This window comes from Pipistrellus kuhlii, unplaced genomic scaffold (genome assembly GCF_014108245.1).
Source record: "Pipistrellus kuhlii isolate mPipKuh1 unplaced genomic scaffold, mPipKuh1.p scaffold_m20_p_45, whole genome shotgun sequence".
Taxonomy (NCBI): domain Eukaryota; kingdom Metazoa; phylum Chordata; class Mammalia; order Chiroptera; family Vespertilionidae; genus Pipistrellus; species Pipistrellus kuhlii.
Genome location: NW_023425546.1, coordinates 729,407 through 751,886, shown reverse-complemented (window position 1 = coordinate 751,886; position 22,480 = coordinate 729,407). Strand labels below are relative to the sequence as shown.

The 22,480-nt window shown below is 57.2% G+C and overlaps 1 protein-coding gene across 2 annotated transcripts in view; it reads left to right on the top strand.

Moving 5' to 3' along the window:
• The first annotated feature begins 564 nt into the window (after positions 1 to 564).
• The window catches only part of LRRC75A (leucine rich repeat containing 75A), a 49,367-nt gene continuing 27,451 nt past the window's right edge, over positions 565 to 22,480 (top strand). Inside the window, exon 1 of one of the 2 annotated variants that reach the window (XM_036412571.2) lies at positions 565 to 899. In XM_036412571.2, the coding sequence (XP_036268464.1) occupies positions 651 to 899 (249 nt within the window). In that variant the 5' untranslated portion in view covers positions 565 to 650. The remainder of the gene's footprint in view (positions 900 to 22,480) is intronic. The other variant, XM_036412570.2, reaches the window with a different exon arrangement.

Sequence of the window (22,480 nt, the reverse complement as noted above, 5' to 3'; positions counted from 1 at the left end):
AAACAGTCACGGGCAACAGAGCATGGTGCCTGTTTCTCACATTCTGGCTGGTTCCCCAGCCTTCTGTTTCTGCCCGCTTTCAAAAAGAGTGTGCATCAAAATCAGCCCGAAGCCTGGCTGGGAGACCGCTCTGCGTTCCAACTTTCCCCTGCGGCAGGGCACCCGCACCGGCTCCCGGGGCCTCCCCAGGGCGCACCGTGGAGGAAAAACCTGGGAAATCCGGTGGGACCGAGAGCCATGGCTCCCGGGGCCTGCCCGGCCCGCAGCCTCCCCGCCACGGCGCCCCGGGAGGCGCGGCGCGGTGCCCGCAAAGGGCCGGGTGCCCGGGCCGACGCCGCGGGGACAGCCGCCCGCCCCCAGCCGTTGCCCGGGAGGGGAAGCAGAGGGAGCGAGGGAGGAGGCGGGGAGGGAGCGGAGAGGAGGGAGGGCGGCGCGGCGGCGCGGAGCCGGCGCGGGCGCGGGGCGGGAGCGGAGCCGCGCCCGGGGCGGCCGGGGCGGGGGCGGCGGGCGCCGGGGAGCGCGCCCGGGAGCGCGGAGGGCGGAGCGAGGGCAGCGCGGGCCGCCGCCGCCCCCGCCCCGCCCCGCCCGCGCGCAACAGTTTCCCCAAAGTTGCAGCCCGGGAGGCGGGCCGCCGGCGCGGACGCGGCGGGATGGGCACCCGGCAGACCAAGGGCGGCCTGGCGGAGAGAGCCCCCGGCGCGCCGCCCGCCGCTCGCCGCGAGCGGCCCGACTTCTGGGCGTCGCTGCTGCCGCGCGCCGGGGACAAGGCGGGGCGCGCGGGCGCGGGCGCGGGGCTGCCCCCCTACCACCGGCGCGTGGGCATGGTCCAGGAGCTGCTGCGGATGGTGCGCCAGGGCCGGCGGGACGAGGCCGGGTCGCTGCTGCAGCACCTGCGCCAGGTGAGCGCGCGGGGCCGGGGGGCGCAGCTGCGGGAGCGCCCCGCCCCTCCCGGGAGGCCGGGCAGCGTCCAGGGGCACCGCCCTGGGCCCCCGACCGCGGGTACGGAGCCCGGGGTGGCAGCAGGTGAGCGCCGGCTCCCGCGGAATTTGAGGCCTCCGGACCGGGCGGAGGAAGGATGGCCGGGCGAGGCTGGGTTGCGGGGGGACCTGTTGAAATAATGTCCGCGCTTCTCTCCTCCCCTGGCTGGGAGGCTGGTCCCCGGGAAGGCTGGTGGGAAGGGGTTCGGGGAGGGTGGCCTGGGTTGGCCAAAGGCGCTTTTCTTCCTCTTTACCCAAGGGCAGTCCCCCCTGCCAAGGGTCCTCAAGGAATGCGTAACTGCCAGCTCCTCTGGGGAATCCAAGGGCGCAGCCGCGGGGCTGGTGAGATGCCAGTGTGTGTGGCTGCCCACCTGGAGGCATGCTGTATTGCGCCTCAGGTGGGAGACGGTGTTTACCTCCCGCTGAATAACTTGGGCAGGTGCTCAGCAGGCAGCGCCCGCTGAGCCGTGGAGGGGAGAGGGGGTTGGATTGGTTTCCTGGAAGCTGCCAGCGCTCTGCCCTCTGCCTGTCCCTGTGCCCCTGGTTAGCGACTGACTGCCAGTCTGGCGTCCCCTCCACTTAAGGGCTGTCCTGAGGGCATTCCTTTCCCACCCCCCCTCAACCACCCTCCTCTCTTCCACTCCTTTTCCTTCCTTACTTTTGAGAGCCGGCTGGCCTGGTCCATGGATTTTGTTGAGTGGGAGAGAGGCAGGAGGGTGTCTTCACTCAGCTTTGGGGGCGAGTTTGGACTTCATATTCTTGCTAGATTGACCCTCCTAGTGGTGGTGTCCATGCCGATGGGACAGGGAGGTCTCGGGTGGCCTTTCTGAAGTTTCCCCATCGCCGATGAAATATACAATAGTAATAATTATGTATGGGCACCTTCCTAGGAGGAGTTTCTACAACCGACTCAGAAGTGCATCCCTGCTGATTTTGTGGCGACCCCTCCCCCCTTATACCTGACACACTGGAACCCCCGGAGTGTGTGTTCCCAAGGTGTGCACAGCGCTGGGAGAGAGAAGCAGAGACCTAGGGGCTAGGGAGGGATGAGGTCCGCTCTTGGCCTCACTCTTCCAAACAGAATGAGGCCTGAGATGCCCCAGGATGCTCAAGAGCCTTCTCTGAATTGATTCATCGAAGAAAGATGACATTACCCATCACTAACCTCAGCTCGTGTATTTATTGGTCTCAACAATTGAAAACCAGTGCAAGGCCTTTGTGGAAACTCTTGCTTTCCAACAGAATAATGGATTTTCCAGACCATCACATCCCATTTGCACACCAGATAGCAAGAAGACTACTGATCCCATGCTGTCCCCAGCACTGCGGTGCCTGCTTCTGGGAAGCAGGAGAGTGGAGGGGCTGACGGGAAGGGTGCACACAGCTCTTCTTGGAGGGGAAAGAACAGAGTGAAGTCAGCATTCTTGAGGGCCTGTCACGGGTCAGGCACCTGGGGTCCCTCTGAGGCTGAGTAGGACCCCACATCCTGAAGCAGACCTTCTCCCTGGCTTTCGGAGGACAGAAGTCCCTGTGGCCCCACAGGGTCCTTGAGACAGGGAGTATTTTTTGAGAAATGTTGGTCTTGTCGGTGTCCTGACCCGCTTCTGAGTGGCGGGCCTAGGAGAGCTGATGGGGGCAGGATGGGGCTAATCAGACTCCCCTTTTTTGTGAGGACAGTGGAAGGACTTGCCCGCAGCTCTTGGCAGGTCGACCCCCTTAACCTTAGCTGTGGGTAGGGTCGGTGGGCCTCTGCAAGCCAGCAATGGGTGTGCCTGGGGGGGCCGGAGAGCTGCCCTGTTGCCTGGAGGGTACAGGTGAGGCACCCAGGCGGTGGTGGGAGGGGAGCACCAGGGTCCATATGTCTGTCAGGATCAGGGAGGCAGTTTTTCCAGGACCCTGAGGCTAAAGGAATGTTGAGCTGGGTCTGTGCTGTGTGCCAAAGTAGCCCTTTCTCCCAAATTGTGTTTCTCATTCTGGTCTCCTTCTCCAACCTGGAGTGGTGATGTTCAAAAAGGGGGTGAACAGTCACTGAGGCAGAAACACCAGGGCCTCTGGGGGCAGACAGCAGAGCTCAGGGTGCTCAGTCCCACGTGATGTTGTTGAAGCATCACACACACACACACCCAAGCTGTGTGACTTGTTACAGGCTCAATATATGGAAACAGACTGAGGGACCACGTGTGGCATTTCATGGTGGCTGCAGATGCTGCTGCTTCTGAGTGCCCCTCATTCGACTCTAAGATTGGGGTGAGGTTCCCTGATTGGAGACTGCACTGTCCGTGCTTGTCACTCGCTGAGAGATAGAAGGAGATCTTACTTAACGTTAACAGTGCTGAGCTGCGGCCAGTGGTGCATCCCTTTAGGAGCAGTGTGGTCATGGGAAGAGCCTCGGCTGAGAGTCCGTGCAGGCCTTCTGGTCCTCAGTCTGCTTTGGCCTTGGACCCCACAGATAACCCAAGTTGTGTTTCCTCATTTCCCAAAGGGTATCTGGGGTACTGAGCAGAGCAAACGCTGCAAAGGGCTTTGCAAATCAAGACAGGCTTTTCCAGCGAAGATGATAAGGAACAGAAGAATCTGCCCTAATTTGGGTCTGGCCAGGCCATGGGCAATGTCCCCTGTCTCAGGCCAGGCTCGAGGACCTTTGGGATTCCGTCTGCCTGGCCAGGGCTCCGGCTGGATCCGCAGCTCACGCAGATTCAGAAGCTGTCTGGAGCAGGTGCGCATGGGGATAAAAGAAGCCAACCATGGGAACAAGAGGCCATTACCGCCCCCCCCCCCCTTCCCCGGAACCCGTCCGCAGGCCTCACCCTGCCCCATGTGCCCTGCCCTGAGTCTGGGGATCAGAATTGCCATCTCTAAGGAGCGCTGGAGAAGAAGTAACATTTAGTCATGAAGTGGGGGTGAGTGCCAGGCTATGTGCAAGGTGGGGTGTCATCTAGTCAGCCCACCAGTTCCTGAGTCCCCAGTTTTCCAGACTGGGGTGTTAGCTAGCTTCATATAGCACCAGCACAAGGGGGTCCCAGGATACAGGCTGAAGTGACTCACTTCCGCCTGTTCACCAGCCTCCCTGCTTCCTTGTATAGAGGGTGTGATTGTGTTGTTTCACTGCCTCTCAGTATGGCTCTGCCCAATGGTGTGCTTGGACAAGGACTCAGTCCACTGTGGCCAGGGTGGCAGAAATGCCTTCACTGTACAGGTAGGAGCATGAACCACATCAGCTAATGCAAAACAAGAACGCCCACCCAGGACCGAGGGTAACTTGCTTCCCCAGGGCAGCTACATAATGGTCAGGCACTTGGAGGCTCCCTGGCATCGGGAAGTGGGGTAGGTCTTTCCTACTCAGAGGCAGATTAGTGGAATGGCCTCGAAAGTCACCTTTTCCCTCTGACATCCACCTATGAAAATCTCTGTAGGTGAATAGACTGCAAGGTCACCAGACACCAGCAGGGAGGCCTCCACCCTGGACTGTGATCTTAGCCTTCTTCACCTGGAATGCATTTCCAGATTTCTGCTGAATGTTCCTTACCTTTCCCAGGCTATCTTCCTGGACAGTGTCAGCCTGTGGTTCTGAGATGCAAAGGTAATTTAGGTCCTACTGTTGTGGGGTTGAACCCCACACTGGGTGGTTGTGGGAACCCCTTTCATGTCCCGCGTGGTTCAGGGTTCGGGTTCTGGAGAAGGCCACACGCAAATGAAAAGAGACTAGAAAAAATTTAATTTGGGGAATTGGGGGCCAGGCAGGAGCCCACCTCTAGGGAGAGGACTACCACTAGGCTCTGGCTTTGCTATCCCTTTTATTGAGACTATGGGATACACCCATAGCCCTTAGGCAGGTAATAGGCAAATTATCACATCAGTAAGGATTTACATGATTATTTGATGGGGAAGTTGCCTCAGATACCATTGTCTCAATTAGATAGGGAGTGGTTGGCTTTGACCTTTCAGAGCTTCAAGATTGACCAGCTTTCCACATCTTTCTATCAGTGAGACTGTGATCGGTTTCGGGTAGGTGGTATTTCATCACCATGCACAGATTCCCCTTGCACCCATTTTGTTTGTCATCTGATGTTTCCTGAGAGGAGACACTGCCACCACCTTCGGCCCTGGCATGGTACTGACCACCACAGGCCTGTAACATTCTTTTCTTAAAAAAATCTTTATTATTGAAAGTATTACAGATGTCCCTCTTTTTCCCCCCATTGCTCCCCTCCATGCAGTTCCCGCCCTGCCCCAGGCCTTCATAGCTACTGTCTATGTCTATAGGTAATGCATATCTATTTATATGTATATATAAAAGGCTAATATGCTAAGTGTCCGACCATCCAGGTAACGACGTCACGTAGCAGCAGCCAGATTCCTCTCCCTAGCGACTAGCCTCCTTGCAGTTTCTTCAGCCCAGGAATACGACCTGCTTTATATCCACGTGCAAACATTTCACACTTTAGCCAAATGTCTGTGAAGCCTTTTCCTGTGCCTCATCTCATTTGATCTTCACAGAAGTCCTGGAGTAGGTAGATAGGAGACTTGGTGGAATCTTATTTTCTTTTCATTAGCCGGAAATTAGAGATTTAGGAAGCTTAGAAACTTGAACCGACTGAAGAGAAATAAGGAATGGTGGACCTTGAAAATGACTTCAGCTTTTCTCACTGTGCAGAATATAGTCAAACACTGCTGCAATTACATATTTTACCTTTGTTCTCCCTGCATGATCTACAATAATAATCTGCTTCGTGTTGATATTTACTGCTGTGTTGATGACAATTACCTGAAAGAGAAGTTGGGGTGCTAGACCGGCAGGAAATAGTTTAGCTAAATCAGAAGCTAGTCTAATTAAGCAAGTTTATTCTATATCTGTAACAGGCTAAGTTGACTCATGCAGGTCGATACATATAAAGCTCTTGTTGGTACCAATTGCACACGTGTGTTTCCATCTGTCATTGTCTATTGTGAATTTGGTTGACACTTCTATTATAGAGAAAGGGTGAATAGTGACATTAAAATATTTCTTCTAATTAATTTCCTTTCAATGTGCACGAATTCATGCACCAGGCCACTAGTATGCATATAAGATCTTTGGTTAATCTCTTTCTACATAGCCCCTCTCTCCTTCCCTCTGTGTTTCCATGCCTCTGATTCTGTTATTCAACAGTTTATTTTGTTCATTAGACTTCTTGTTCATTTATTTTGATTTTCAGATTCAATTGTTAATAGGTACTTATTGTTCATATTTTTAGTCTCTTCTTTTTTTTCTTCTTCTTCTTCTCCTTTATTTGACCTTTAATTCTAAATTATAGCTTTTCTGAGTAGAGTAATCTTGGCTGTAGGTCCTTCCTATTCATCACTTTGAATATTTCTTGCCACTCCCTTCTGGCCTGCAAAGTTCCTGTTGAGAAATCAGTATGATGTATCTTGGTGTGTGCCTCTTTGAGTTCCTCTTATTTAGGACTCTGCGCTTCCTGGACTTGTACATCTATTTCTTTCACCAGGTAGGGGAAGTTTTCTGTCATTATTTCTTCAAATAGGTTTTCAATACTATTTTTGAATAATATTTTTCTATTCTGTTTCTCTTCTCCTTCTGGCACCCCATGATGCAAATGCTGGTACATTTGAAGTTGTCTCCAAGGCTTCTTACACTATCTTCATATTTTCTTATTTTTTTCTGTTCTCATTCTGTGTTTTTTGCTCCCTCATATTCCAATCATTGATTCGATTCTCAAAATATTGAATTCCTGATAATTATCCTTTATTTCAGTTAGTGTATGCTTTATTTCTGACTGGTCCTTTCTCATGTCTTTGACATTCTCACTAAGATCCTTGAAAGTCTCACTAAGTACCTTGAAGTTCTCATGAAGTTCCTTGAAGCACTCATTAAGATCCTTGAGTAACCTATAACCATTGTTTTTAACTCTGTATTCAGTAGTTTGCTTGTTTCCATTTCTTTCATTTGTGACATGCTTCTTTGTCTTCACATTTTGGCTGGCTGCTACCCTGTGTTTTTTTCTGTGTATTAAGTGGAGCTGCTCTGTCTCCTGGAACTGGTAGAGTGGCCCAGTGGCTCAGCCTCCCCATCACCTGAGCTGGGCATTCTAAGTGCGCCCCTGTGTGGGCTGTGTGCAGTCTTAGGGTTGAGCCTTGATTGATGTTGGCCTCACTGGGAGGAATTGATCTTCAAAGCAATTGGCTGTGAGGACCAGCTGCATATACAATGGAGGAGCTGTTATGCAGGAGACACCCCTAAGGAGCAGGACTTGCTTCAGTGAGTCTGCCCCTTGAGTGTGTTGCTTGTGGATGTGTAGAGTTCTATGGGGTGGTCTGAAGCAGTCCACCTGGTGCACTGGCTCTGGAATTACCCAACAGGGCTACAGAGAGATCTGAAGGTGGCTGCAAGTTGTATTGTGCTAAGACAGTGGTCAGCAAATCACGGCTCGTGAGCCACATGCAGCTTTTTGGCCTCTTGAGTGTGGCTCTTCTACAAAATATCACGTGCGGGCACACACGTACAGTGCGATTGAAACTTCATGGCCCACGCACAGAAGTTGGTTTTCAGCTCTCAAAATAAATTTCAATCATTGTACTGTTGATATTTGGCTCTGTTGACTAATAATTTTGCCGACCACTGTGCTAAGAGTACCCAGGTGAGGCCCCACTGTGAAGTAAGTCAGGTTGGTGCTAGTTCCAGGTCTTGGGCCTTTTATTGATAGATTTGGGGCATGCTGACTCCAGCTGCTGCTTGTTTGAGAGATTTTAGCAAAGTCTGAAGCCTGAGCCAGGACAGGCTATTCATATGAAAAAACAGCTGCAAACAGCTTGAGTGGGGCTGCAAATGGCAAGGGGTAGATCTCAGAGAATTATTAGGGTGGAATGAACAGTGTAGGCCAGGCTGATGGAAACTCAGATATGGCTGCCACTCAGCTCTGTGATGGAGGAGATCCCAGCACAGGGACAGTGACCCTGAGAGCACCCTTGTCTGGGAGAAAGTTCCTAGACAGGCACAGTCCAGTTTCTCCCCATGTGTCTCTGGATTCCCCCAAAGCCACTGCCTGGCATTGGAACTTAGAGGAAGCAGGACCATGTAAGTTTGTGTGTGGGCCCTTTAAGAGGATCACCTGGGACTGCACGGCTTCCTTATCACTAGCCACAATCCCCGCTGGTTTTTACAGCCTGAAATTACAGGGACATCTCTTCCCAGCTCTGGAACCCTGGGACCTCCTGTTTTTCACCGGACACGGACCAGCCCCTTTTGTGCCTCTGCCCCGCCCACCAGTCTCAGTGTACTTTCTTCTTTCCTTTTGTAGTTGTAGGACTTCCATTCAGCCAGATTTCAGGCAGCTCTGGATGATGGTTGTCTGTATTTTAGTTGTAATTTTTATGTGTTTGTGGGAGGCAGCAAGTACTGGTGGTTACCTACGCCACCAGCTTGGTTCCTCTCCCCATGTAACATTCTTCAGTGGGTCCGAGCTGTGAAGGTGTGTCCTCAGAAAGCATTTGGCTCCCTGGCCAAAGCTGTGTCTCTGGGGCATGTTCACCAGGCCGTGGCAGCTGGCATGTTTGCCTTCTGTGTGGTAGGATTCCTGGGAGCAGGGTCCAAGGGGCTTGGCTGTTCCTGGCAGCCTGCCAGGGGGTGGTATTCTTGGATAGAGGGGTGGCATGGTGCCCAGCCTCTGTGGGTACCTCAGGGATCCCATCTGGCAGGTGTGGTCGGGCACCTCCGCCAAAGTGGCGGGAGGGGATGGAGCCTGCGGGAGAGCCTGGCCTCTGCATCTCGGATCCGCTGCTTGTGCTGCATCATGTTCATTCCAGCCACAAAGAGGAGCCTGGCTTTTTACGTTTTATTTATTTATTTATTTATTTATTTTGTTAATTCTCACCCAAGGATATTTTTTCCACTGATTTTCTTTAATAGTATAGAGACTAACTTCTGAGGGCTACTTTTTAAATATATATATTTTTATCGATTTCAGAGAGGAAGGAAAAGGAAGAGCGAGATAGAAACATCAGTGATCATTGATTGATTGCTGCCTCCTGCATGCCCCACACTGAGGATCAAGCCCACAACCGGGCATGTGCCCTTGACCAGAATCAAACCTGGGACCCTTCAGTCCACAGACCAGTGCTCTCCACTGAGCCAAACTGGATAGGGCTCTATTGATTTTTAAAGAGAATAGAAAGGAGGGAGGAGTGGGGGGAGAGAGAGAAACATCGATGTGAGAGACATGCCTGACCACCAGGGCTGGGATCAAACCTGCACCCAAGGTACATGTCCTTGCCTCGGAATCGAACTGGTGACCCTTTGGGGCACAGGCCGGTGCTCTAAGCCAGCGGTGGGGAACATTGGCCCAAGGGCTGTCTAAGGCCACGAAATCATTTGGCCAAGGCATTAGGGGTGAGTAAACTAAATGTTTGACCAAATAGAGCAGGCTGATTTTTGAGTTGATGATTTTGTATTGCCCATGAATAACGTTATAAGTATCCAAGTGGTCCTTGGCAGAAAAAAGGTTCCCCACCCTCACTAACCACTGATGCATGCCCACCAGGGCAAAACCTCTCTGACTGGGCTGGTCACAGGCGCTCCCCATGCTAAAAATGCAGAAGGAATCAGAACCGGGACCTGCTTCACTGCTTCCTAAGGCCAGGGACACAGCCTGGTGCAGCCAGGCGTGACCTCAGGGCAGGTGCTGGGCCTGCTCTCCTGACTCCAGGTCTGGTTGGGTGGGCGGGGCTTTCTCTTTTGAAGCAAATGCCCACATTCTCAGCGAAGACCAGACCTGCTCTCTCCAGAGCCCACAGACACCCCATGCCCCTCCTGGAAGCACAGGCGCTCACTCTGCTCCTCCCCTAATGCTGTTCCTTCTCCCTGCACACTCTCCTAGGCAGAGGCCATAGACCTGTCCTGGGCACAGCGGGTTTTCAGGAAATCCTTAAGCTTCCGAAGGAACTGCTGCTCTCAGCCCATGGGGCCCAGCAGGCTCTGGCTCAGACGTACCTAGTGTTCCCCAGACCAGGCTGTCCTTCCAGCACCACAGTCACTCCCCTCCGTTCTCAGGGTTCCAGCTGCTCCTCTGCAACCCACACGCCTCCTGCAGGCAGGGCCTCTTTGCAGAAGGTCATACAGGTGAGTAGGGTCTTTCTCTGGCTTCCCCACCAGGATCCCCAAGAGGTGGGATCAGTATTTGAGGAGAGCCCTCGTTGGTTTGGCTCAGTGGCTAGAGCACTGGCCTGCAGACTGAAGGGTCCCGGGTTCCATTCCGGCCAAGGGCACATTCCCAGGTGGCTGGCTTGATCCCCAGTAGGGGGCATGCAGGAGGCAGCCAATCAATGATTCTCTCTTATTATTGATGTTTCTCTCTTATTATTGTGTTTATTTTCCTCTCCCTTCCTCTCTGAGATCAATAAAAATATGTTTAAAAGAAACATTCAGTGAGGTCAGTACTGAGGTGGGGCTCTGGGCCAGCCATCTGCCCCGCATTTCCTGTGAGAACAGCGCACACGTGCCCTCCGAGCTCCGCCTCCACTAGCTGGCTCCGATCGCTCTCAGATCGCGCTCACCGGGAGGAATGGGGCTGGAGGGCCCCGCCGTATCCTGGCTCACTCACCCGGGAGCTGGCTGTTCCAACGCGATCAGTGACCTTGGCGTATGACCTGCTGTCCACCCACCACCTCCCCGCCAGGCCTGAGCAGTGCCACGTGGCTCTCTGGGAGCCTTTCCCAGCTTCTTATTTTTATTTTTTTAACTTTTATAAGCTCAAACTCCTGGTTGCTGCAGCCATGTGGAGTTTTGCCAGTGGCTGCTGCTCAAGGGATGTGGCATTTGGATGTTTCCACCTTCTCTCCCTCAGGATGGACGCAGGAGGCCTGCCGGGTGGGCGGTGCCGAGCGCCTTTGCCCGCAGTGGTGGCCTCAAGTTGGGTCTGAGTTCTGTGCCCCCCTCCAGAGCTGCCCGCCACCCCTTTTTTGCCCTCCATGGCCATGCCTACCTTCCTGCCTCCCTCCTTCTCTTTGTGTCTGTGTATTTCCCTTTCTCTCCCTTGCCTGCATGAGAAGCACTTTTCATCTCTTGTTAGTTTGCGGGATCTTGGCCCGTGTCCCTCCGCGTTGGGTGCCCTGGCCTCCAGGGCAGGAGGACGGGAGGGGCCCTGAGAAGTGGGAGGAGGGGTTGAGAAGGTCCCTGCTCGTCCTGGTTGTGCGGCTGTTGGCTCAGGGCCCTGGGTGCAGGGCAAGCACTGGGACCCTTCCCACCTGCCCACTGCTTTCTAGTCCATGACGCGTGTCCTTGTGTTTATTTTGCTCCTTAAATAGTCTTGGTAGATTGGTAGGATGTTTCTTAAGTAAAAGGTGGCAGGTTTTGTAATAAAAAGCATTGTATGATTACAGGAAAGTGAGAAATACCAGTGAGCACGAACATGATGCTGTCCGCTCCCCCAGCTCTGTGTGGGCTGGAGGCAGCGGGCAGCAGGCAGGAGACCGTGCGTCCTTGTTCCCTGCCTCGTGGCGGGGCCTGCGGACCCAGGAGGACAGAGCTAGTGGCCAAGCGGAGTGCGGCCCAGAGGAGGGGCCCGTCCGTGGCTGTGGCTGTGGCTGGCTTCGCCGGGAGCCATGAGTTCTAGTCCCAGCTCAGACCCAAGCTCGCCCAGCCCCTTCCTTTCCTTCTCCGGCCCATTTTCCCTCTAAAAACGAGATGACCACTGAGCCCCCTGCCGCTCAGGTGCCAGTCCACCGTCTTCCAGAGGGGGCGCTTCCTCCCACGCTTGGTTGGTTGGTTGTTTCTTCAGCTCTGAGCGGCTTCACATCCGTGCCCGTGAGGTCACTCCCTCGACCCAGCCAGTGCGAGAGCCAGGGCTCAGGGAAGGGGCTTCCGCAGGAAAGCAGCCCCAGAGCCCTGCGGGTGCTCCCCCACCCCCACACTGGCCACTGCAGAGGCCCGCTGCCCTGGGAGCTGGGCCTCTCCCAGGGTCCGGGGGGAGAGCCGCCTGGGCCTGCTGCCTGCCGGACACCTCTCCCTCCGCCTCCTGTGAGGCTGCCCCCCCACCAGGCCCCGCTCCGAGGTCACTCAGTGCTCATCTCCCCAGGACCCAGACTGCCCGTCTAGGAGAGCTTTGGCGCCTGCAGTGCCTGGTCCCTCCCGGCCGCCGGTGCCTGCCGGGTGGATGGCACCAGGAAGAAGTGGGAGTGGAGGGCCTGCCAGGTGCTCTTTCTAGAACGGATCAGGGCACAGCTGGTGCTGTAGATGGGGGTGGTGCGTGCAGAGCGGCCGTGGCCGGTCAGATTCCGGCTCTGCCATTGCCTGGCCGGGCTGGGCAGAAAGCCAGAAGCGTGTCAGTAGGGACGGCGTTGGGGGAGGGGACACTCACAGGTACAGGGCACACAGCACACGCCAGCTGCCGTGCGAACCCTCCTCCCTAGGGTCCCAGACGGGCACGGGCTCGGCCGGGCTCAGGGAGTCATCCTCATTGGGCTGGGCCTGCCCTGTGCTGCGTGGACCCTCTCGGCAGCTCTGATGCTCAGTCCTGTCCCTCTCCTTCCCGTACCCTCCGCCCAGGGCTCCCCAGGGCACAGCATGCCCAGCAGGAAGCCCACCCCACCTCACAGTGCCGTCCCCGGGGAGCCATCCCCCACGGCTGCACCTGACCCAGAGGGCCTGCCAGGATGCTCTTTCTAGAACGGATAAAGGGATACCCCTCTCCAACGGAGGGCCGCCAGGCAAGGGGCAGGTGCCCTCCCCCTCCAGCACCCCGGCCACCGCAGGGAGTCAGGCGGGTGGCCTGGGAGGGGCAGCCTGCACCCCCAGCTGCTGCCCTGAGTGTGTAAATACAGTCACTGCCTCCTGGCACACCGCTCTGCCCACAGCGTCCTAGGATGGTGCTGGGGGCAGGCAGGGCTCAGGACCTGGACCTGGACCTGGACCTGGACCTGGAACTGCCCATCCCAGCACAGCCCTGCCACACCCCACTGGTCCCAGCACATGTGGGAGCCCCACCCCCTCCACCCCCTTCTCCAGGGCCTGGCCCCACAGCATGGGCCTCTGGCTTGTCTGGGACCCAGCCCAGGGCGCTGCGGTGCAGACAGGGTGGGAAGGAGGGGACAGGAGCTGCAGGTGCTGCCAGGGGGGCTTTGGGGTCCCAGAGAAGACCACACGTTCACTCCTGGGGAGTGGTCAGACTGCAGCTGCTGCCCGCCAACGGGCTGTTCCCAAAGGTTCGATGCTGGACTGGGCGTCACTTCTCCTCTGTTAAATCCAGGCTGCCTCGCCAGCGGTACACCAGCCTGGTGTCTCACTCAGGCCCCGCACAGCCTCAGACCCCTGCAGGGTAGCCCTCCGGAGGTTGTCCCTCGGTGCACCTGCCAGGACTCTGTGTTCTGGAGAGGACAGCAAAGGCAGCGTGCCTGCGAGGTGGTGGCTGAGACCCGTGTATGATCTCTTATTTGAGGCTCTCGATGGCCCTCCCCTGGGAGGTCACTGCCTCCCTGGGTGTGTGAGCGAGCAGGAGCAACAAGGGCTGCAGAGAGCAAACCTGTCCAGTGCTGGGCCAGCCAGCCAGCCCTCAGCGGGCCGCCTGACCATCTCATACATTGTGGTCTGACTGGCTCCAGCCACCCGAGTATGGACAGGGCTGGGACTTGATGTCCTCAGAGGTCCTAGGGGCCTGGGGGAGCTGGAGGGAAGGGCAGGGGCTCCGTGGCTTCCTTTGGTGAGCGGGCACGCGCAGTCAGAGCTGAGCGTTCTACGGAGCTGTGCACCCCCGAGGACTGGCCCGGCGCCTGCCAAGGCCCCCTCCCCCCAGGGGCCCCGGGAGCAGCGGGAGGGAGGCTCCGTCTCTCCCAGTGAATGGCTGGTTGTCTCCCGAGCCGCCTCAGGTTGGGGTGCTGGCTCGGGCCCATTCGCAGGGGCAGCATGAAGGGTGGGCTGGGGCTCACGTGGTGGGGAGCCCTGCTGTCCTCACTGCTGCCTGAACCTCCGGGACCGGAGGTGGGAGGGAGGGGTTGGGCAGCACCATTCCCCTGAGCATGTTCTAAGTGACGCTTCTTCAGCAATTTATTTTTTAAAGGAAGGTGTTGAGATGAGGCTCAGGCTGTGATGAACTGGCGATGGGGGAGGAAGCAAGGGTGGTCCAGCAGTGGCCTGTCCGAGCTCCCGCCCCCCTGTCAGCGGGGAGGCCACGGGTGTGCAGGTGTGGTTCAGAGACTCAGGCAGCTCCTGCCTGCACAGGGCACAGGGCACAGGGCTTGGGAGGAGGGGAAGCCGGCTGCCTGTGTGCACCGCCCCACCCAGGTGACCGGGCAGAGCACGCCTGGCAGCCAGGCCTGGCAGCCTCCGCAGCCTTGGCTCCAAAGGTCAAAGCCTGCCAGCTGAGGCCATGGGGAGCGGTGCGGGGACAGCCGGAACCCACCTCTGCCTCTGCCTCTGCCTCTGAGCAGGTGCTTCCCTCTTCCTCCTCAATCGAGGAGCTGAAAGAATTGGGCATCATATTCTAGAAGGTTCCAGCTCAACACTCTGGCCGCTCAGAGGGTGTCAGACAGAATAGAAGGTGGCCTGCTGGGTCTGGAGTCGGCCTGGAGGGGAGCACAGGGGCGGCGGCATCGTCCAGCTCTGAGGACGGGGGCGGCTTCCAGGCTGTTCCCACTGCGCCCGGGAGAACAGGGCTGGCTGCTTCCCTGCCCCTCTGCACGAAATCCTTCCATCCCATCTCGTTTCTCCTAGGCTGTACCAGTCTCCTGAACTTTTTATGATTCTCAACTACAGACTTGTTTCAAACTGCCTTCTATTGTAGATCTGTGGGTTTTGGAGTAAAAACGCTTTTCCGTGGGATCCTTGCCGATGGGGTTCCAGACAGCTGCCGGCCCGGAGCCCATGGGCGGGCGCTGGGGCAGTTCTTGGATGTGGGACTCAGACACGAAACATGCCAGTGACCTGTTCCAAGAATCCCATCTCCAGAGACTGCCTGCGGGTGGGGAACTGGCCAGTCACGCAGGGCGGGGACAATGGGAATGTTAGCTACGATGCATCTCAGGGGGAGGCTGGTCCGAGGGTGCGGCCCAGCGAGGGCCCTCCGAGGGGGACGGGACCGAGGGGGAGGCAGGCCTGAGCAGAAGACGGGGGTTGGGCTGGAGTTCGGGAAACCGGTTTGGAATTCTGGCCAGAGGCTGATGGGAACCCGAAGGGAGCAGGAGGGCAGGGGTGGAGCAGAGCCTGCGCTGCTCTGAGGGACGAGGTCCAGGAGGGGGTCCTGGCCTTCTCTGGCACCCCAGAATCCAGGCAGGGCTGCTGGGCTGGCAAGAGAGGCCGGGACCCTGTGAGAGCTCTGCCTTCACCGGTCTACTGCTTTGCTCGGTTCATCCCACCCCCCACCTCCACCTCCCTCTCCCCCCCCCCTCCTAGCGCCCCTGGGTTTGTGGGGAACCCAGTGACCTCCTAGGAACCAGGCAAAGCCCCTCCCTCCCCCAAGGACACAGCTTTCACACCTGCCTTACAGCCTTTCCATCTCAGAGTCCCTTCTCGCTGCTGCTGGTCGTGGCTTTTCTCCCTCTGCAGCAGGGTGAGGCCTGGAGAACAGGCTTTAAGGGGGGACATGTCTAAGGCACTCGGGGCTCCTGTCCTGGGGCCCCTGCCCTCCCCGCGGCCCAGAGAACCGCCTCGGCTCCTTCCTGGTGGCCTGGTGCCTGCTGGCCCTGGCCTGACAGGTCGGCTGAGCTTGGACACATAGGCAGGGCCTTGCTCGAGGCGGGGGCGGGGGGGGGGGGCGTCCTCCTCCCTCCCCAGGCTCTCAGGCGCGCCTGCTGGCCTCTGCCTGGAGTTTTAAAGTGGTACAGACCTTTGTTTATGTGGCAGCGTGCCCAGGCCGTGGTGCCCAGTTTTTGTCCGTTTGTTTTTGTTTAACACAGTGTTTCCCAAACTTCTGACATGTGTGCACCCCTTCTATAATTTCCGTAACGCTGAGTAGCCCTCGTACTCATGAGAACGTAGAATTAGGCGCAGCTAAGCAGGGCGCAGTGCATATCCCCACCAAACTCCGGTGCAACGCGTACCCCCACCAGACTCTTCCCGTACCCCTGAGGGTGCGCGTACCACACTCTGGGAAACACTAGCAGAAGCAGAGTTATGGAGAGCACCCATGTGGATTGAAGCCGCAAGCCACGTCCAGAACCCTGTGCCCTGGGCAGAGGGAGAGGGAGAGGGCAAGGGCACTTTTAACTCAGGGGGTGGACTCCTCAGTGTGTGCTCACACAAGCCTAGGTGCTCCTGCAAAGCTGTGTTTTAGAGGAGATCAACGCTTGAGCCGTTGGACTTTGAGTAAAACAGATGACCTTCCATAATGGGGTGGGCCTCATCCAATCCATTGAATCCTTCAGAGAAAAGACTGGAAGGACTTCTGCCTCCAGAACGCGCTCAGGTTCAAGGCCGCAACATGAGCTGTTCCCTGGTCTCCATCCTGCAGACTTCGGACTTGCCAGATCCCACAATCCCATGAGCCAGTTCCTTACATCAGTCTCTCTCCCTTCCTTCCCCTCCTCCTCCCCCTCCCTCTTGCCTTTCTCTCCTCCTCCCCCTCTCTTCCCTCTTTCTCTTCCTCCCTCTCCCTCTTCCTACACACACACACACACACACACACACACACACACACACACACACGCACTGTATGGTTCTGATTCTCTGGAGAATCCTAGCTGATAGCACACTTGTCCCCAAGGCCTGGCAGCTGGGAGAGATGGAGTTAGAAGCTTCCGGGGGCTCTGAGACCCTCTTGGCCCTGCCACTTGCTCACTGTTTGGGATGGCCCTCTAGCCCTCAGCTTGTCACGCTGAGAAATGGGCTGTTCTGGTGAAGCCGGAAATTCTTGGAAAGCAGGTTATCAGGGAGCCAGCATAGCCTCTGAGTCATTCCTCCACCTTGTTGTCATGGCCAGGAGTTCCTTTGACAATGAATCCAACTTTCCTCTGAAACAGACAGTGTGCCGAGGGGCTCGTGGCTTCAGCGCTTCAGCGCTCTCCCTGGGAGGCCGGACACTGACTCCATTATGTCCCCGCCAGCGGCCGGAGGCTCTGGGTGGGTCACACAGGCAGAGAATCCGTGGAATGAGGCGCGGGTGGGCAGGCCAGGGACTTCTGCAGAAGAATTCTAGTCCCAGGAGATGCTGGGGGCGGCGGGACCTTGAGAAAGAGCTTGGGGGATCCTGCAAATGCCACACCCTTCACTGAGTCATGGAGTGCAGAAGCTAGCCAGTCTGAGGGAAAAGGAAATGGCTATTCGTTGAATTTCTTACGTTCCAGACTCTGTGGCCCAAGGCTGTCGCCTGCCTCTCTCTGCTCTCTCTTTGGGAAGCATGAGCGGGTGGGCCTCGTGTGTGTGTGTGTGTGTGTGTGTGTGTGTGTGTGTGTGTGTGTAGCGAGCCAGGGCCCTCCACCCCCACCCCCGCACCATGCCCTGGGCCGCCTGCCCAGCCAGGGCCTGGGTGGAGCTCCATCAGGGGAGCAGACCAAACCCTGCTAGCTGCTGAGCCTTCCAGCGTTCCTTTTATTTTATTTTTTAGAGAAAGCATCCTGTTGGTATTTATTTGTTGTTGCTGCTATTTCTTGGACTTTAATTAAATTCCCTTTGGCAGCAGCCAGCATCTGTTCCCAAGGCCCGTTTCGTCAGAGGGTGTTCTTTTTAAAGACTTCAGGTTAAAATACAAACAGGGCAGCCATGAAGCCCTTCCCAGCAGGGCTGCCCGCCCCATAGGGGGCCATCTGGCTGGAGTGCTTGTCAGAAGGAGGAGGGCTGTCCCTGGCCAGTGTAGGTCAGTGGATTGAGCATCAATCCATGAATCAAGAGGTCGCTGGCTCCATTCCCAGTCAGGGCTCATGCCCGGGTTGTGAGCTCAATCCCCAGTAGGGTCAGCCAGCTCCATGTGATTCGCTCATTGATGTTTCTGTCTCACTCTCCCTTTCCTTTCCTGTCTCTAAACATCAATAAAAACATTAAAAAAAAAAAAAAAATCCAGGAGGGCCAGCCTGCCAGGATGCCTGGCTTCAAAACCCCGCAGGGCTAGGCGACCTTGAGGGAGAGGCACAAGCTGTTCATGGGGGGCGGGGAGAAGCAGCCCTGGGTGAGACCAGAGAACCCCACCCCCTGCCCTCACCCCGCAGCCAGGGGGCAAGTCGGGCAGAGGCGGCCAGTGGCGGCGTGGGGGGGAGCCTGTGGGTGTGGGGGGAGCCCGCGGGCCCTCGGAGGGGCCCTCTCCAGTAGTGCCTGGCTGGTGTCCCGTGAGCAGTGTGTCCCTTTGGGTGCCACCAGCTCACGGGCCTGTGGCGTGGTGCGCCCCCAGCCGGCCTGCCCTTGGGGCCAGCGGCCGGGCACTTGAGCAAGGCTGCCCGTGTCCAGGGCGGGGTCTGCTTCTTTCATGGTTTCTGCAAGTTTGCTTTGCTGCCTGCTGTTCTGAGCAGCAAGCAGCAGCCCTCCTCTGCTGGGCCGTGGGCTCCCCCACCCGCAGGCTCCCCACCCGCAGGCTCCCCCTCCCACAGGCTCCCCCCACACCTGCAGGCTCCCCCTCCCACAGGCTCCCCCCACACCCACAGGCTCCCCCCCACACCCGCAGGCTCCCACACCCACAAGCTCCCCCCACACCCACAGGCTCCTCCCCACACCCACAGGCTCCCCCCCACACCCGCAGGCTCCCACACCCACAGGCTCCCCCCACACCCACAGGCTCCTCCCCACACCCACAGGCTCCCCCCCACACCCGCAGGCTCCCCCCCCACAGGCTCCCCCTCCCACAGGCTCCCCCACACACCCACAGGCTCCTCCCCACACCCACAGGCTCCCCCTCCCACAGGCTCCCCCTCCCATAGGCTCCCCCCCGCAGAGGAAGAGCTGTCCTCCAGACCACAACTGCACAGTGGTCCCTGGGACGGGGTTAGGGGGCTGTTGGTGTGCCCGCGTGTGTGCGCGCGTGTGCACACACACACACACACACACACACGCACTCTGTTTATGGCTACTTGGGTTTCTTAGTTACTGTTCAATCTATTGAAGTGGAATTTTTAAAAAAATATATCTTTATTGATTTCAGAGAGGAAGGGAGAGGGAAAGAGATAGAAACTTCAATGATGAGAGAGAATCATTAATCAGCTGCCTCCTTCATGGCCCACACTGGGGATTGAGCCTGCAACCTGGGCATGTGCCCTGACCAGGAATCAAACCCTGACCTGGTTCATAGGGCTATGCTCAACCACTGAGCCATGCCTGCCAGACTCAAGTACATTTTAAGTTGGAATTGCAAGGCTAATCTGTAGGTGCTCTGAGAGACCTAGTTCTCTGAAGTGTTACGAATGTGTGAAATACCAGATTCATGCATTCCTCGATGTATCTGAGCAGATTTACTTCTGTGTCTCCTGGTTTATTTCAACCCTTTCTGGACTAAGGACACTTCATCACCAGGGAAGCAGCAGTTTTACTCTTTAGAGCCAGTGAGCTCAGAGATGTGGGTATTTGGGCCTTTGAACTCCAAGTGCCACCTCCAGCGGGTGGTACAAGGTACCTGTTTTGTTCTCCAGTCTTCAGTTCCCCCACCCAAACTCCCCCTGCCCACCCAGGTTACTTCATTGCAGGACTAGATTCTATTTATTTATTCACTAGAAGCCCAGTGCACGAAGATTCGTGCAGGAATGGGCCTGCCTTCTTCTGCTGCCGGCACCATCTTCGCTCCGGCCAGAGCCGCCTTTCCACCGTCCCACACTGCCCAGAGGCCCAGAGCCGCTGGGGTGGTGCGGAATGCCTGTGTCATCGCCATGGCAACGACACAATGTCCCGCCCCCACCACCACCACTCAGCACCCGTGTATGCAAATTAACCCGCCATCTTTGTTGGGTTACTTTGCATACTCCTGATTGGCTAGTGGGTGTTGCAAAGGTACAGTCCATTTGTATCTTTCTCTTTTATTAGTGTAGATTTATTTCTTTATTTTTATTGATTTCAAAGAGGAAGGGAGAGGGAAAGGTGGAAATATCAAGGGTGAGAGAGACTCATTGGCTGCTTCCTGCACGACCCCTAACTGGATATCGAGCCTGCAACCCAGGCATGTGCCCTCGACGGGAGTTGAATCCAGGACCTCTCAGTCCACAAGTTGATGCTCTGTCCACTGAGCCAAAATGGCTAGGGCATAGATTCTATTTATTGCTTGATTCTCAGTCCTCCCCCTTGCTTCCCATCCTCAGGGCCCACCTCTTGCAGCTATTTAGTGGCATCCTCGGATGGTGCCACCCTCACACCTCAGCTCTGCCAGCATGCTTCCCAGGCCATGCAGTGTCTCACTCCTGCTTACAGCTTCCAATGACTGAGTGCCCGCGGTGGTTTCTTAGTGGCAGAGAATACGTAACATGGAGCTCACCATCTTGGCCACCTCTAGGTGAAGAGTGCGTTGCATTAAGTACATTCCCATTATGGTGCCACCATCACCTCCATAGTGAGCTCCTCATTCTCCCGGACTGAAGCGCCGTGCCTGTTAAGCACGCCCTCTCCCTCCCCCAGCCCCGTAACCTCCGTTCATTCTGTCTGAGTTTGATGGCTAGGTGCCGCATGTAAATGGAATGATACAGTATTTGTCCTTTGTGTCTGGCTCATTTCCCTTCGCATGATGTCCTCAGGGTTCACCCATGTTGCTGCATGTGTCCGAATTACAACTTGATTTAAATGTTCTTTCTTATGTTGAGCTGGGATCCATCTTAGGGCGGCATTTCTGACTCGCCCAGACCCCCTCTGGGAGCAGAGAGCGAAGTGCCACCCGGGACCAGGCTGAGGCAGCAGCAGGTGGGGGTCTGACCGCCGCGGTGCGTGGGGTGCAGGCTGTGGTCCTGGCCGAGGCCAGCGCCGCCCGCCCGAGGGTGCGCTCCCAGCCTGTTCGCCCTCCCTTCGGCTGGTGCACCCGGGGGATGCCACCGCCAGTCCCATCTGGCGGTCAGTTCCCTGGAACGGCCACAACAAAGGACGGCGACTTGGTGGTTCAGAACAACAGAGACGTGGTCTCTCACAGTCTGGAAGCCACAAGTCTGCAGGGCCTGCTCCCCAGACAGGCTGTGGGGAGCCTCTTTCTCTGCCTCTCAGCTCCCAGGGCTTATGGCTGCGGGACCCCTGCCATCCCTGCCTGTCTCCATCGCCTTCTGTGTCCTTACAAGGACACCTGTCTCTGGGGTGAGGGCCCACCTGGGTAATCTAGGACGTTCCCATCGCAAGATCCTTAGTCACATCTGCAAAGACCCTTTTCCAAAGGCGGTCACCTTCAAGGTCACATTCGGACGTGGACATGTCTCTGGGGGCCACACGAGCCCCCGCCTCCCACACCTGTTTCTGCAGGCGGTGTGGGGGTGGCCCCGGCGTCCGCTCCCCTGGGCACCCTTAGGGCTCTGCCCTTCCTCCAGAGAGCCCGCACCTGCACCAGCCCCTTCCCTCTGAGCCCTGAGCGCTTCCCTCCTCTCTCCTCTCTCCTGGGAACCCTCCCCGCCCCAGGCAAGCTAGCGTGGGGGAGGGACAGGGAGTTGAGTCACAGCTCAGGCCTATTCCCCCACCCGTCCCCTTTCTCGGGAGCAGCTGTGTGATGCTTCAGGACTGCAAGAGGCAGCCTGCCCCGCCAGCCGCCCCTGGGCCAGGCCCTGTCCCCGGTGACGGTGATGGTGACAGTGATAGTGATTACGGCCCTGGAGCAGCTCTGCGCAGGGTGGGTGGTGTGACATCCCAGCTGTCCACCTTTCTTCGCTGTGAATACTTAATGCTCGCTGCCTCCCCCCCCCCCCTGCTGCAGAAGCTGTGGGGGGAGGGGGGAGGGGGGAGACAGATACAAGCTCATTGCCTGGGGGGCCTTCCTCCTGGGAAGGGGAGTGGCTGTGGTTTAAATTAGCCTGACAGCCTCCTGTGGCTTCCCACCCCCACTGAAGTCAGGTACAAACCGGGAAAAGGCTGAAAACAGATGGGGGAAGCGGTCCCCAGAGCCTCCCCAGCTCTGAACGGTGGCGTGGTTCCAGGCTCCCAGGAACCGAGGCCCCAGAGGCGGGCCCTTTCTTCCTCAGTCCGAGCAGCACAGTGGCCGTCAGCCGGCCCCTCCGCACGGGAGGGAAGATTTGGGGGAGAGTGTTGCTTCTGCCTTCTCCACATGCCTCCCCCCGACCTCCTACCCCCTTCCCCCCCCCCCCCCCCCGAGAAAGCAGCTCACGGAGTCCCCTCCGCAGCCGGGGAGAGGGTCCGAGCCGAGGCCACCGCCGTCCCGCACGGCCAGTGTCTGGCCACGGAGGAGGAAAGCCCTGGAACACGGACGCTGTTGTGGGTGCCGTGGACTCCGAGTCGCGGGCGCTCCTGGCACCAGCCCATCCCCAGGTGAATTGGGGGCTTGCCAGCAGTCACCGCCTTAACAGGCACACGATGCCTTTGTCACTGTCTTCACTCGGGAAGTTCGGGGGTTAGGGATTCTGGCCACAATGTGATCTGTCAGAGTCCTCGTGACAGACACAGCGTGCCCCTGACAGCCAGAGTGTGGGCGACT